We start from the raw sequence: 12,669 nt of genomic DNA, 5'->3' as shown, positions 1-12,669 counted from the left end.
TCGCCTTGTAGTCTCAAAAGTAAATGTTCAGGGAGAACTCCAGAGAAACCGCCTCGTAGTCTCAAAAGTAAATATGTAGGGAGAACTCCCAAGGAGCAGCCTCGTAGTCTCAAAAGTAAACACATAGCTCAACCGATAAATACAACAGTTACCAACAAGATTTATATAGTTACTACTGATAAAGAACAAGGAAAAACAAGAAATCAACTAGGCATGCTTCACAGAGTTCAAATATGCAGTTAAAGCACGTAGAAAAATGGTATAACCCCAATTAAAAGGAAAACAGTTTGCTACTCCGATGATGCAAGTTAAGATCCTTATTTTTAAACAGATGTTGCAAACTCCGGTGATCGGTGTAGATCTCACAAGGGACACCGTACAAATAAAGCCGCCAAATCTTCAAGGCATGAACAATAGCTTCTAACTCCAGGATGCATAGGTAATCACCCTATCATCCTGCATCAACACCGCGTCGAGACCAATCCGTGACGCATCACAATATATAGTATAAGACCTCGAACCTGTAGAAAATACCAATACTGGGGTAGTAGTCAAAACTTTCTTGAGCTTTTGAAAGCTCTCCTCACACTCCTCTGTCCACCTGAATGGAGCACCCTTCTGGGTCAGCCTGGTCATAGGTGCTGCAATAGATGAGAAACCCTCTACAAATCGACGGTGATACCCCGCCAAACCAAGAAAACTCTGGATCTCTATAGTTGAGGACAGTCTTGGCCAACTCTACACTGCTTCAACCTTCTTCGGCTCCACCTGGACCCCATCAATCGATATTATATGGCCCAAGAATGCCACTATGTCTCTAAGACTAGGTAAGCCGATTTTAATAACAATTCAAGCCATTTTTGTTTTACATATAATGTAATACAAATGTGGAAATCGGAAGTCGAAACAAATAATAACAACCTCCCAAGACTGGTAATACCGAGTCACGAAATCTAACTGAATATATGCAATGATCTCAAGGATCAAATATGTTGTTGTTGTTGTTCGAATAAGTGTTGACAGTACAAAAAATGGAAAGACTCCAAGGGACTGCGACGACCAAGTAGCTCTACCTTGAATCCTTGCGATCAACATATTAACTCTTCCCGAGTGCGGTATCTCCAATACCTGGCTCTGCACAAAAATGTACAGAAGTATAGTATGAGTACACCACAGTTGGTACCTAGTAAGTATCAAGACTAACCTCGGTGAAGTAGTGACGAAGTACAGTTAAGACACTCACTAGCCAAATAACATGTGAAAATAGCAGTATATAATTAGTACTAGAAAACAACTAGCAGTGATAGCAACAAAAATCAACCAGTGGTATTAACATCAAGAAAACAAGAACACCATAATTATTGCTCAAACGAATAAGGAACACTAGTACAACCAATTAAACAAGTCCTTCATATATAAATCTTTCACATTTAATTATTTCGAATGAATACCTTCCAAATATATTTCTTTCAAATAAATAGCTTTCGAATATAAAATTCTTGCAATTTAATATCTTTCGAATATAAAATTCTTTCAAGTAAATATCTTTCAAATAAAAGTCACTTTGTGACACCTCATTTCATAATCATAAGACATGGGTCTCGGCTCACTTTCATATTTCCATGGCAACTTGTGCCCATATTTCTATCAAAACCGCAAGTACAACTCACGTGCCAATAATAAAAATTATCATATTTCCCCAACACCTCGTGCCCATATTTCTTTCATAACATCACGGATAACTCACGTGCCAATAATATAATCATTATATTTCCCTGGCACCTCGTGACCATATTTGATATCACATCTGCATGGACAGTTCATATGCCAATAACATAATCTGCCCCGGAATAGCCACAAGCTCACAATTTCAACATAGATAAGACTATTATCAAGTTTACCGAAACAACAAGACAAGTTGCACAAGATATAAAATAAACACAAGGAAATCACAACATCATATTAAAATTTCCAATGCAATAACCCCACATCATCACATAAAAATTACCAACACAATGACCCCACACCATCACATATCATCCCTTACAATAGCCAACCTTATCTCTCCTATAGCCACCATTATCACTCCTATAATAGGCTCCCTTATCCCTCCACATTGAAAATATCAATTGCCACTCTTATCGCTCATATAGCCACCCTTATCGCCCCTATAATAGCCTCCCTTATCGCTCCTATAATAGCCTCTCTTATCACTCCTCCAACACACATAACAGTAGTGAAATGCCACCCTTATGCCCGCATAATGTCAACAATGGAATGCCACCATTATTGCCACATAACAGTAACCCAAATTACACAACAATTCACACATAATATTATCACAACAACACAACATCATCAACTCGTATTTACAAGCTGCCCCTAGGCCACAACCATTCCAAGGGTACAATAAACTCAATTAATTTCACAACAGATAGTCCACGGCTCAACACAATGTATATAAAATCTCAAAAACAACCACAAAGATGGGAAATAACTCATCACAGGACAACACCTTCCTTAATCCAACTTTTTGATTAATATATAAATGCCTCAATTTAAACTTCTTTAATTAATTAATTATTTGCAGATGAAAAATCCATAACGTGATAATTTTCAAGAAATATCAAATCAACAACACAAGGAATTCACATAAAAATCCAAGTGACAATAACACCAAATTATCATATAAAATATAAATTCGACAAAAAAGGAATGAGGCATGACAAATCAAGGATTTACTAAGTGTCACGATCCAAATTAACCCTCTGTAAGATGTCTTGACGACACCTAATCTTTAAGACTAGGCAAGCCTAATATTACGAAAAATCTAAGGAAAACGCAACATTTTAAAGATAAACAACATATTGTGAATAACCAAAAGTAGTACCACTTGGCATATACAAAATAATTTTCCAAGACCCGGAATATCACTAAGTCACAAGCTGCTATAATCTATATAGTTCTATACAAAAGTCTGAAGATAACAAAGAAAGTCTCTAGGTGAGGGAGTAGAAGGGGAATCTGAGGATCTGCGGACGCAAGCAAAAGTACCTTGAAGTCTACTAGAATCAGCAACACGCACTAACCCTGAGGCTGATAGCTCGTACCTGAATCTGCACTCGAAAACATGTGCAGGAAAGGGCATGAGTACACCACAATGGTACCCAGTAAGTGCCAAGCCTAACCTCGGTCGAGTAGTGACAAGGTTTGGTCAAGGCCCTACCGGAGTAAATATAATAAATTAAACAGTAAAAGATATAAGTAAAGTTTACGGTAACACAGTTAAAGAAATTCTCAAAAATTTAACAGTTAAGGGAGCCCTCGGCTCAGAACAAGGTAAACACAAAGTGGAATCTCCCGAGATACTGTCCCGTAGTTCCGAATGAAAATGCAGTATAGGGGGATCTCCCGGAATACGTCCGTAGTCCCAAAATAACTATGCAAGACAGGGGGATCTCCCATGATACGTCTGTAGTCCCAATTTAAATATGCAAGACAGGGGGATCTCCCGGAATACGTCCGTAGTCCCAATTTAAATATGCAACGCAAGATGAAATGACAGGTATGGCATCGAGTTATATAGTTTACACTGGACAGATATAAGGAAAGTAGGGACTTAACTAAGGATGGCGCACAAAATGTCAAATAGGCAGTTAAAACACGTAAACATGCTTCTCTAATCTAAGCTAATTAAATAAATGTATTAGTGCAATTTAACAAGGGAAAACAGTTTATGATTTAGAAAGGAAAAATGGGATTTTTGCAATAATAGCCCATGTACGTACACGGCACCCACACATCAATTAATATCAACAACCTAAGGGGAAAGTCCTCAACACAAGGTTAGGCAAGCCACTTACCTCGACCGCTTAAATCAACTTGATATCACGTTCTTGCCACGAGTATCCGACTGCAAGTGGCCTTAATATATGCAAATTAATTGCATAATATAAACATAACTACAAGTAACTAATTTAAATAATTAATTCGAAGCTAAAGCGTGAAATAAGGCAAAACGCCCAAAAAGTCTCCCCGGGCCAACGTCTCGGAATCGGGTAAAAATTACAAATTATGAACAACCATTCACTCACGAGTTCACTCGAACAAAAATCATCTAAATCTGACGTCAAATTCCCAATCAAATCTCATATTTTGAATTGGGGACACCTTTTCCCCATGTCCAACTTCTACCCTAAAATTCTTTAATTTGACGAAGAAAACAACAATAGATTAATGTATTATGATCAAAATAGAGTTAGAATTAGTTACCCAATATTTCTCCTTAAAAATCCCTCAAGAAATCGTCTCCCACCGAGCTCTAAATCGAATTTTGTGTTATGAAATTTCAAACCCTCGAAACCCCCTTTTCTGCCCAGCAATATCCGCATCTGCGCTGATGGGGCCGCATCTGCGGTCCCGCACCTGCGGAAAAAATCATCGCAGGTGCGAAGGTCACTTATGCGGGCTGGGGACGCATCTGCGGGCATTTCTCGCACCTGTAGTTCAAATGGCGCATCTGTGCATTTCATTAAAGCAGCCAGGCTCCGCACCTGCACCCACGCTTCGCACCTACGGGATCGCAGGTGATGTCAAACTTGCGCACCTGCGCTCCATCACCATTCCCACCATTTCCACATCTACGTACTCCCTCTGCACTTGTGGCCTCCCTTCCGCATGTGCGAAACACCAGAACCAGCAAAGGCACCAGATTTTTCCTAAGTCCAATTTCATTTCGTTAAGCATCCGAAACACACCCAAGGAAGTCGAAACCTCAACCAAACCTACCAACCAATCTTATAACACCATACGAACATAGTCTAGCCTTCAAACAACATCGAGCAACACCAAAATCATGAATTAAGCACGGATTCAAGCTTAAGAATTTAGAATTTTCCAAATTCTACAAACGATGCCGAACCATGTCAAAACTAGTCTGAATGACCTCAAATTTTACACACAGGTCACAAATGACATACGAACCTACAACCACTTTTGAAAATCCATTCCGAACTCGATATCAAAATTTCCACTATCGACCGAAATCGCCAAAAATCTAACTTTCGCCAATTCTAGCCTAAATCTACTACAGATCTCCAAAACACATTCCGGACGCGCTCCTTAGCTCAAAATCACTCAACGGAGCTAACAGAGTCGATGAAATTCCATTACAGATCCGTCTTCACATAGTTCCGACTATGGTCCAAATTTTTAAGGCTTAAACTCACAACTAGGGACTAAATGTCCCAAAACTCCCCGAATTCCATAACCAATCACTCCGGCAAATCCCAAAAATAGAAACAAATATGGGGAAAACAGATATTAGGGGACCGGAGCTCTAATTCTCAAAATGACCGCCCGGGTCGTTACATCCTCCCCCTCTTAAAATAATCGTTCATCCTCGAACGAGTATAAAGACATACATGAAGCTGTGAAAAGATGAGGGTACTGGCTGCGCATATCCTGCTCGGTCTCCCAAGTTGCCTCGTCGACCGGCTGACTCCTCCACTGGACCTTTATTGAAGCAATATTCTTTGACCTGAGCTTTCTGACCTTCCTGTTAAAAATGGCTACCGGCTCCTCAACATAAAATAGATCCTTGCCCAACTGGATTGAGCTGAAATCCAATACATGAGTCGGATCACCGTGATACTTCCGAAGCATGGACACATAGAATACCGGGTGAACTCTTGCTAGGCTTGGAGGCAAGGAAAGCTCATAAGCAACCTCCACAACTCGCCGTAATATCTCAAAAGGACGAATGAACCTCGGGCTTAGCTTGCCCTTCTTCCCGAATCTCATGACGCCCTTCATAGGCGATACCCGAAGCAAGACCCGCTCACCAACCATAAATGCCTAATCATGAACCTTCCGATCCGCATAACTCTTCTACCTGGACTGGGCTGTGCGAAGTCTCTCCTGAATCACCCTCACCTTATCCAGGGTATCCTGGACCAAATCTGTGCCCAACAATCGGGCCTCGCCCGGCTCAAACCATCCCACTAGGGACCAGCACCGCCTACCATACAAAGCCTCATACGATGCCATCTGAATGCTGGACTGGTAACTGTTGTTATAAGCAAACTCTACAAGTGGCAAGTATTGGTCCCATGACCCTCCGAACTCCATCACACAGGCACTGAGCATTTCCTCATGAATCTGAATCGTGCGCTCGAACTGCCCGTCCATCTGAGGGTGAAAGGCTATGCTCAGCTCTACCCTAGTACACAACTCCTGTTGTATGCCTCTCTAAAGCTGTGATGTGAACTATGTACCTCTGTCTAAAATGATGGATACTGGAATACCATGAAGGCGGACAATCTCTCTGATATAAATCTCAGCCAACCTCTCAGAGAATAAGTGGTCAACACTGGAATAAAATGAGCTGACTTGGTCAACCGATCCACGATCACCCAAAAAGCATCGAACTTTCTCAAATCTGTGGAAGTCCAACTACAAAGTCTATGGTGATCCGCTCCCACTTCCACTCTGGGATCTCTAACCTCTAAAGTAATCCACCCGGCCTCTGGTGCTCATATTTGACCTGCTGACAGTTGAGACACTTAGCCACAAACCCAACTATATCTTTTTTCATCCTTCTCCACCAATAGTACTGTCTCAAATCCTGGTACATCTTCCCAATACCGGGATTAGTGGAGAACCACGAGCTGTGGGCCTCCTCGAGAATCAACTCCTGAAGCCCATCTACATTGGGCACACAGATCCAGCCCTGCATCCTCATCATACCGTTATCACCAATAGTCACATCTCTGGCATCACCTCGTCGAACCCTGTCTTGAAGAACTAGAAGATGAGGATCATCATATTGGCGCTCCCTGATACGATCATAAAGAGAAGACCGAGCAACCACAAAAGCTAATACCCGGCTAGGCTCTGAAATATCCAATCTCACGAACTGGATGGCTAAGGCTTGAACATCTAAGCCTAAGGGCCTCTCAGTTGCTGGAAGATATGCCAAACTCTCCGAATTCTCTGCCCGGCGATTCAAGGCGTCAGCCACTACATTTGCCTTCCCCAGGTGGTACAATATAGTGATATCACAGTCTTTAAGTAGCTCCAACCACCTCCGCTGATGCAAAATAAGGTCTTTCTGCCTGAACAAGTGCTACAAACTCCGGTGATCAGTGTAGATCTCACAAGGAACACCGTACAAATAATGACGCCAAATCTTCAATGCGTGAACAGTAGCTGTTAACTCGAGATCATGGACCGGATAATTCTTCTCATGCACCTTCAACTATCTTGACGTGTAGACAATTACCCTACCGTCCTGCATCGACACAGCTCCAAGGCCAATCCTCGAGGAATCATAATAAACAGTGTAGGACCCCGAACCTATAGGCAAAACTAATACGGGGGTTGTAGTCAAAGCTGTCTTGAGCTTCTGAAAGCTCCCCTTACACTCCTCGGTCCACCTGAACAGAGCACCCTTCTGGGTTAGCCTGGTCATAGGTGCTGCAATGGATGAAAATCCCTCCACAAAGCGACGGTAATACCCCGCCAAGCCCAGGAAACTGCAGATCTCTATAGCTAATGACGGTCTAGGCCAACTCTGCACTTTCTCCAACTTCTTCGGATCTACCTTGATCTCATCACAAGATACTATGTGGCCCTAGAATGCCACTGAATCAAGCCAAAATTCACACTTAGAAAATTTTGCATACAACCTCTTCTCCCTCAAAGTCTGAAGCACGGTCCTCAGGTGCTGCTCATGATCTTTCCGAGACCGGGAATATACCAGGATGTCATGAATAAACACTATGACAAAGGAATCAAGATAAGGCCGGAACATACTGTGCATCAAATGCATAAAGGTTGCTGGGGCATTGGTCGGCCCAAATGACATGACAAGAAACTTATAGTGACTATATCTGGTCCTAGAAGCAGTCTTCGGGATATCCGGCTCCCGAATCTTTAACTAATGATAGCCAGAACGCAAGTCAATCTTGGAAAACACCCTAGCACCCTGTAACTGATCAAATAAATAATCGATGTAAGGCAAAGGATACCTATTCTTCACTGTAACCTTGTTCAACTGCCGATAATCAATACACATACGCATAGAACCATCCTTCTTCTTCACAAATAAGATCGAAGCACCCGAAGGTGATACACTGGGCCAGATGAAACGCTTATCAAGCAACTCCTGCAACTTCTCCTTCAACTCCGGAGGAGCCATACGGTAAGGAGGAATAAAGATGGGCTGCATGCCCGGCAACAAATCAATGCCGAAATCAATATCTCTATCGGATGACATACCCGGAAGATCAGCTGGAAACACATCAGGGAAGTCCCTCACTACTGGGACTGACTCAATGGTAGGGGTATCAATACCGACATCTCTCACATAGGCCAAATACGCATCACACCCCTTCTCAACCATTCGCTGAGCCTTAAGAAAATGACCCTGCGGGGAGTATACTCTAAGGTACCTCTCCACTATAATCTCGGCAAGCCTGGCATAGCCAGCGTCAAGGTTTTAGCGTGACAATCAAGAATAACACAATGGGGAGACAACCAGTCCATGCCTAAGATAACATCAAAATCTACCATACCGAGTAATAACACATTGGCTCTGGTCTCAAAACCACTAAGAGTAATCAAACACGACCGATACATGTGGTCCACAACAAGAGAATCTACCACAAGAGTAGATACATAAACAGGGGAACTTGAAGAATCCCAAGATATCCCCAAAGGTGGAGCAAAATAAGAAGACACATATGAATATATAGAGCCTAGGTCAAATTATACTGATGCATCCCTATGACAGTCAGGGACGATACCTATGATGACTGAATCTGATGCGACGGCCTCTGAACGGGCTGGAAGGGCATAGTACCTGGCCTGGCCTCCCCTTCTAGGGCGACCTCTACCTCCGCCTCGAGCAGCCTGAGAAGGTGGAGTGGCAGCTAGGGTAGGAAGAATGGTCGGAGGACCCGGTGGTGCACGTAGAGGCTGATAAGTCTGTGGAGGTGCACCCCTCCTGGCTCTAGGGCAATCTCTAACCATGTGACGAGTGTCACCACACTCAAAATAACCCCTCAGAGGATGCGGTGGCTGAGACTGACTCAGACCTGACCTGCTGGACTGGCCGATAATAGCACCTCGAGTAGGAGGCATACTGGATACTGGCGGTGCATAATAGGGCTCATGAGGTCTAGGAGGAGCTAGAACACCGCTGGCTGCTGGAAGAGTTGAATGAATAGGGAGACTCACAAAACCCCTACCATAGCGTGCTGCTGGTGCACGAGTTCCTGAATAATGACCAGTCTCTCGAGACCTCTTAGCCTCTCTCTCCTCTCTGTCCCGGGCGAACATGCCCTCCACTCTCCTGGCAATGCTCACTGCCTGCTGATAAGTGATATCCATCTCCAACTCCCTGGCCATACTGGTTCGAATACTGGGGTGTAGTCCTTCATTGAAGCGACGAACCCTCTCTGTGACTATAGCAACCAGAGCCGGTGAATCGCGAGCTAACTCACTAAAACGGACTGCATACTCCAACACAGTCATAACACACTGACGCAGTTGCTCAAACTCTATGCGCCAAGCATCCCTGAGGCTCTGAGGAACATACTCACGCAAGAACATCTCTGAAAACTGAGTCCAAGTGAGTGAGGTTGCCTCGTCTAGACTACTCAGCTCATAGGCACGCCACCATTGATATGTCGCTCCGCTCAGGTGGAAAGCGGTGAATGAAACCCCACTCGTCTCCACAATGCCGATAGTGCGAAGAATACGATGACACTTCTCAAGAAAACCCAGAGCATCATTTGAAGCTAGTCCGCTGAAAGTAGGTGGGTGGTACATCTTGTACCTCTCAAGTCTGAGCTGCTCTGCCTCAGAAGCAACTACCCTGGTCTCATGTAAAACTGGAGCCATTGAGGGCATAGGAATATACTCTGGGGCCTAATCAACCTGAACCCTCTGCTTAGGAGTGCGGGCTGTGGGAGTCTGTGCCCATCCTCTGGCCTGAGATGTAGCGAGAGCTATCGGAAATAGTCCAGCCTGAGCCAGAGTGCTGAACATGCTCATGAACTGAGCTAAAGTCTCCTAGAGGGATGGAGTAGCAATAGGGATCTCCGGTGCTGGCCCTCCAGTTGGAGCTGCTGGGGGTTCGTCTGACGTAGCTCTCGCAGGTGCTCGGGCTGCACCGTGGTCGTCATCTACCCCGACCCCGGCCTCTGGCGACTCTGGCAGGGGGCTCGGGTTCCTGATCGTCGGTCCTCCCAGTACGAGTCCTCACCATCTATGAGAATGAATAGAATAGATTTTTAGAATTTTAGATGTCAATAACTCGCACGACAAGGAAATCAAAGAAATATGATTGTTCTTAACAGTTACATAGCCTCCCGAAGATAAGCACGGACGTCTCCTCACCGATCCGTGAGACTCTAATAAACCGGCTTGTGACCTTCGACTCCTATGAACCTAGTGCTCTGATACAAACTTGTCACAACCCAAATTAACCCTCTGTAAGTTGTCGTGATGACACCTAGTCTTTACGACTAGGTAAACCTAATATTACAAAAAATGTAAAGAAAACACAACATTTTAAAGATAAACAACATATTGTGAATAACCAAAAGTAGTACCACTCGGCATATACAAAATAATTTCCCAAGACCGGGAATATCACTAAGTCACAAGCTGCTATAATCTATGTAGCTCTATACAAAAGTCTGAAGATGGTAAAGAATGTCTCTAGGTGAGGGAGTAGAAGGGGACTCCGAGGATCTACGGGCGCAAGCACAAGTACCTTGAAGTCTCCTAGAATAAGCAGCACGCACTAACCCCGAGGCTGATAGCTCGTACCTGAATCTGTAGTCGAAAACAATTATAGGAAAGGGCATGAGTACACCACAATGGTACCGAGTAAGTGCCAAGACTAACCTCGGTCGAGTAGTGACGAGGTCAGGTCAAGGCTCTACTAGAGTAGATATAATAAAATAAACAGTAAAAGATATAAACTATTTTACTAAGGCTGGAAAGAATGCCCACCATTAAGGGAGCCCTCCGCTCAGAACAAGGTAAACACAAAGTGGAATCTCCCGGGATACCGTCCCGTAGTGCCGAATGAAAATACAGTACAGGGGGGTCTCCCGGAATATGTTCTTAGTCCCAAAGTAAATATGCAGTGCTGGGGGATCTCCCGGAATACGTCCGTAGTCCTAATTTAAATATGCAAGACAGGGGGATCTCCCGGAATACGTCCGTAGTCCAAATTTAAATATGCAACGCAAGATAAAATGATTGGTATGGCATCGAGTTATACAGTTTACACTGGACACAAATAAGGAAAGTAGAGACTTAACTATGCATGTCGTACAGAATGTCAAATAGGCAGTTAAAACACGTAAACATGCTTCTTTAATCTAAGCTAAACAATTAAAGTTATTAGTGCAATTTAATAAGGGAAAACAATTTATGATTTAGAAAGGAAAAACGGGATTTTTGCAATAATAGCCCGTATACGTACTCGTCACCTCACGTACACGGCACCCACACATCAATTAATATCAACATCCTAAGGGGGAAGTCCCCAACACAAGGTTAGGCAAGCCACTTACCTCGACCGCTCCAATCAACTTGATATCACATTCTTTCCATGAGTATCCGACTCCAAGTGGCCTGAATATATGCAAATTAATTGCATAATTTAAATATAACTACAAGTAACTAATTTAACTAATTAATTCGAAGCAAAAGCATGAAATAAGGAAAAATGCCCAAAATGTCTCCCCGGGCCCAGGTCTCGGAATCGGATAAAAATTACAAATTATTAACACCCATTCACTCACGAGTTCACTCGAACAAAAATCATCTAAATCTGACGTCAAATTCCCAATCAAATCTCAGATTTTCAATTGGGGAAACCTTTTCCCCCATGTCCAACTTCTACCCTCAAATTCCTTAATTAGACGAGGATAACAACAATAGATTAATGTATTATGATCAAAATAGAGTTAGAATTAGTTACCCAATAGTTCTCCTTCAAAATCCCTCAAGAAATCGTCTCCCACCGAGCTCTAAATCGAATTTTGTGTTATGAAATTTCAAACCCTCGAAACCCCCTTTTCTGCCCAGCGATATCCGCATCTGCGCTGATGGGGTCGCATCTGCGGTCCCGCACCTGCGGAAAAAATCATCGCAGGTGCGAAGGTCACTTATCCGAGCTGGGGCCGCATTTGCGGGCATTTCTCACACTTGCGGATACCTCACCTGCGGTCCAAACGGCGCATCTGCGCATTTCATTAAAGCAGCCAGGCTCCGCACCTGCGCCCACGGTTCGCACCTGCGGGCTCGCAGGTGCGGTCAAACTTGCGCACCTGTGCTCTATCACCAGCCCCACCAGTTCCGCATCTGTGCACTCCCTCCGCACCCGCGGCCTCCCTTCCGCAGGTGTGAAACACCAGAACCAGCAAAGGCACCAGATTTTTCTTAAGTCCAATTTCATTATGTTAAGCATCCGAAACACACCCAAGGCCCCCGGGACCCCAACCAAACCTACCAACAAATCATATAACACCATACGAACTTAGTCGAGCCGTCAAACCACAACGAACAACACCAAAATCATGAATTAAGCACGGATTAAAGCCTACGAATATAGAATTTTCCAAATTCTACAAACGACGCCGAACC

The 12,669-nt window shown here is 43.7% G+C and overlaps 1 protein-coding gene across 1 annotated transcript; it reads right to left on the bottom strand.

Moving 5' to 3' along the window:
* Positions 1-8,769: 8,769 nt before the first annotated feature.
* On the bottom strand, positions 8,770-9,906 carry LOC138903229 (uncharacterized). The gene is made up of 2 exons (XM_070191161.1): positions 9,345-9,906; positions 8,770-9,209 (listed from the first exon to the last, which is right to left on the bottom strand). The coding sequence occupies exons 1-2, from the start codon at positions 9,904-9,906 to the stop codon at positions 8,770-8,772; spliced, it is 1,002 nt and encodes a 333-aa protein (XP_070047262.1).
* Between the last annotated feature and the right edge of the window lie 2,763 nt (positions 9,907-12,669).

Source organism: Nicotiana tomentosiformis, chromosome 12, assembly GCF_000390325.3.
Source record: "Nicotiana tomentosiformis chromosome 12, ASM39032v3, whole genome shotgun sequence".
Lineage (NCBI taxonomy): Eukaryota > Viridiplantae > Streptophyta > Magnoliopsida > Solanales > Solanaceae > Nicotiana > Nicotiana tomentosiformis.
The sequence above is the reverse complement of the archived record's forward strand: the minus strand, read 5'-3'. Positions and strand labels throughout refer to the sequence as shown.

Coding starts and splice junctions, on each gene's coding strand:
- LOC138903229 (XM_070191161.1), bottom strand. CDS start 9,906: ATGGCTCCAGTTTTACATGAGACCAGGGTAGTTGCTTCTGAGGCAGAG. Junction 9,210..9,344: donor CATTGCCAGGAGAGTGGAGG/GCATGTTCGCCC, acceptor CAACTCTTCCAG/CAGCCAGCGGTGTTCTAGCT.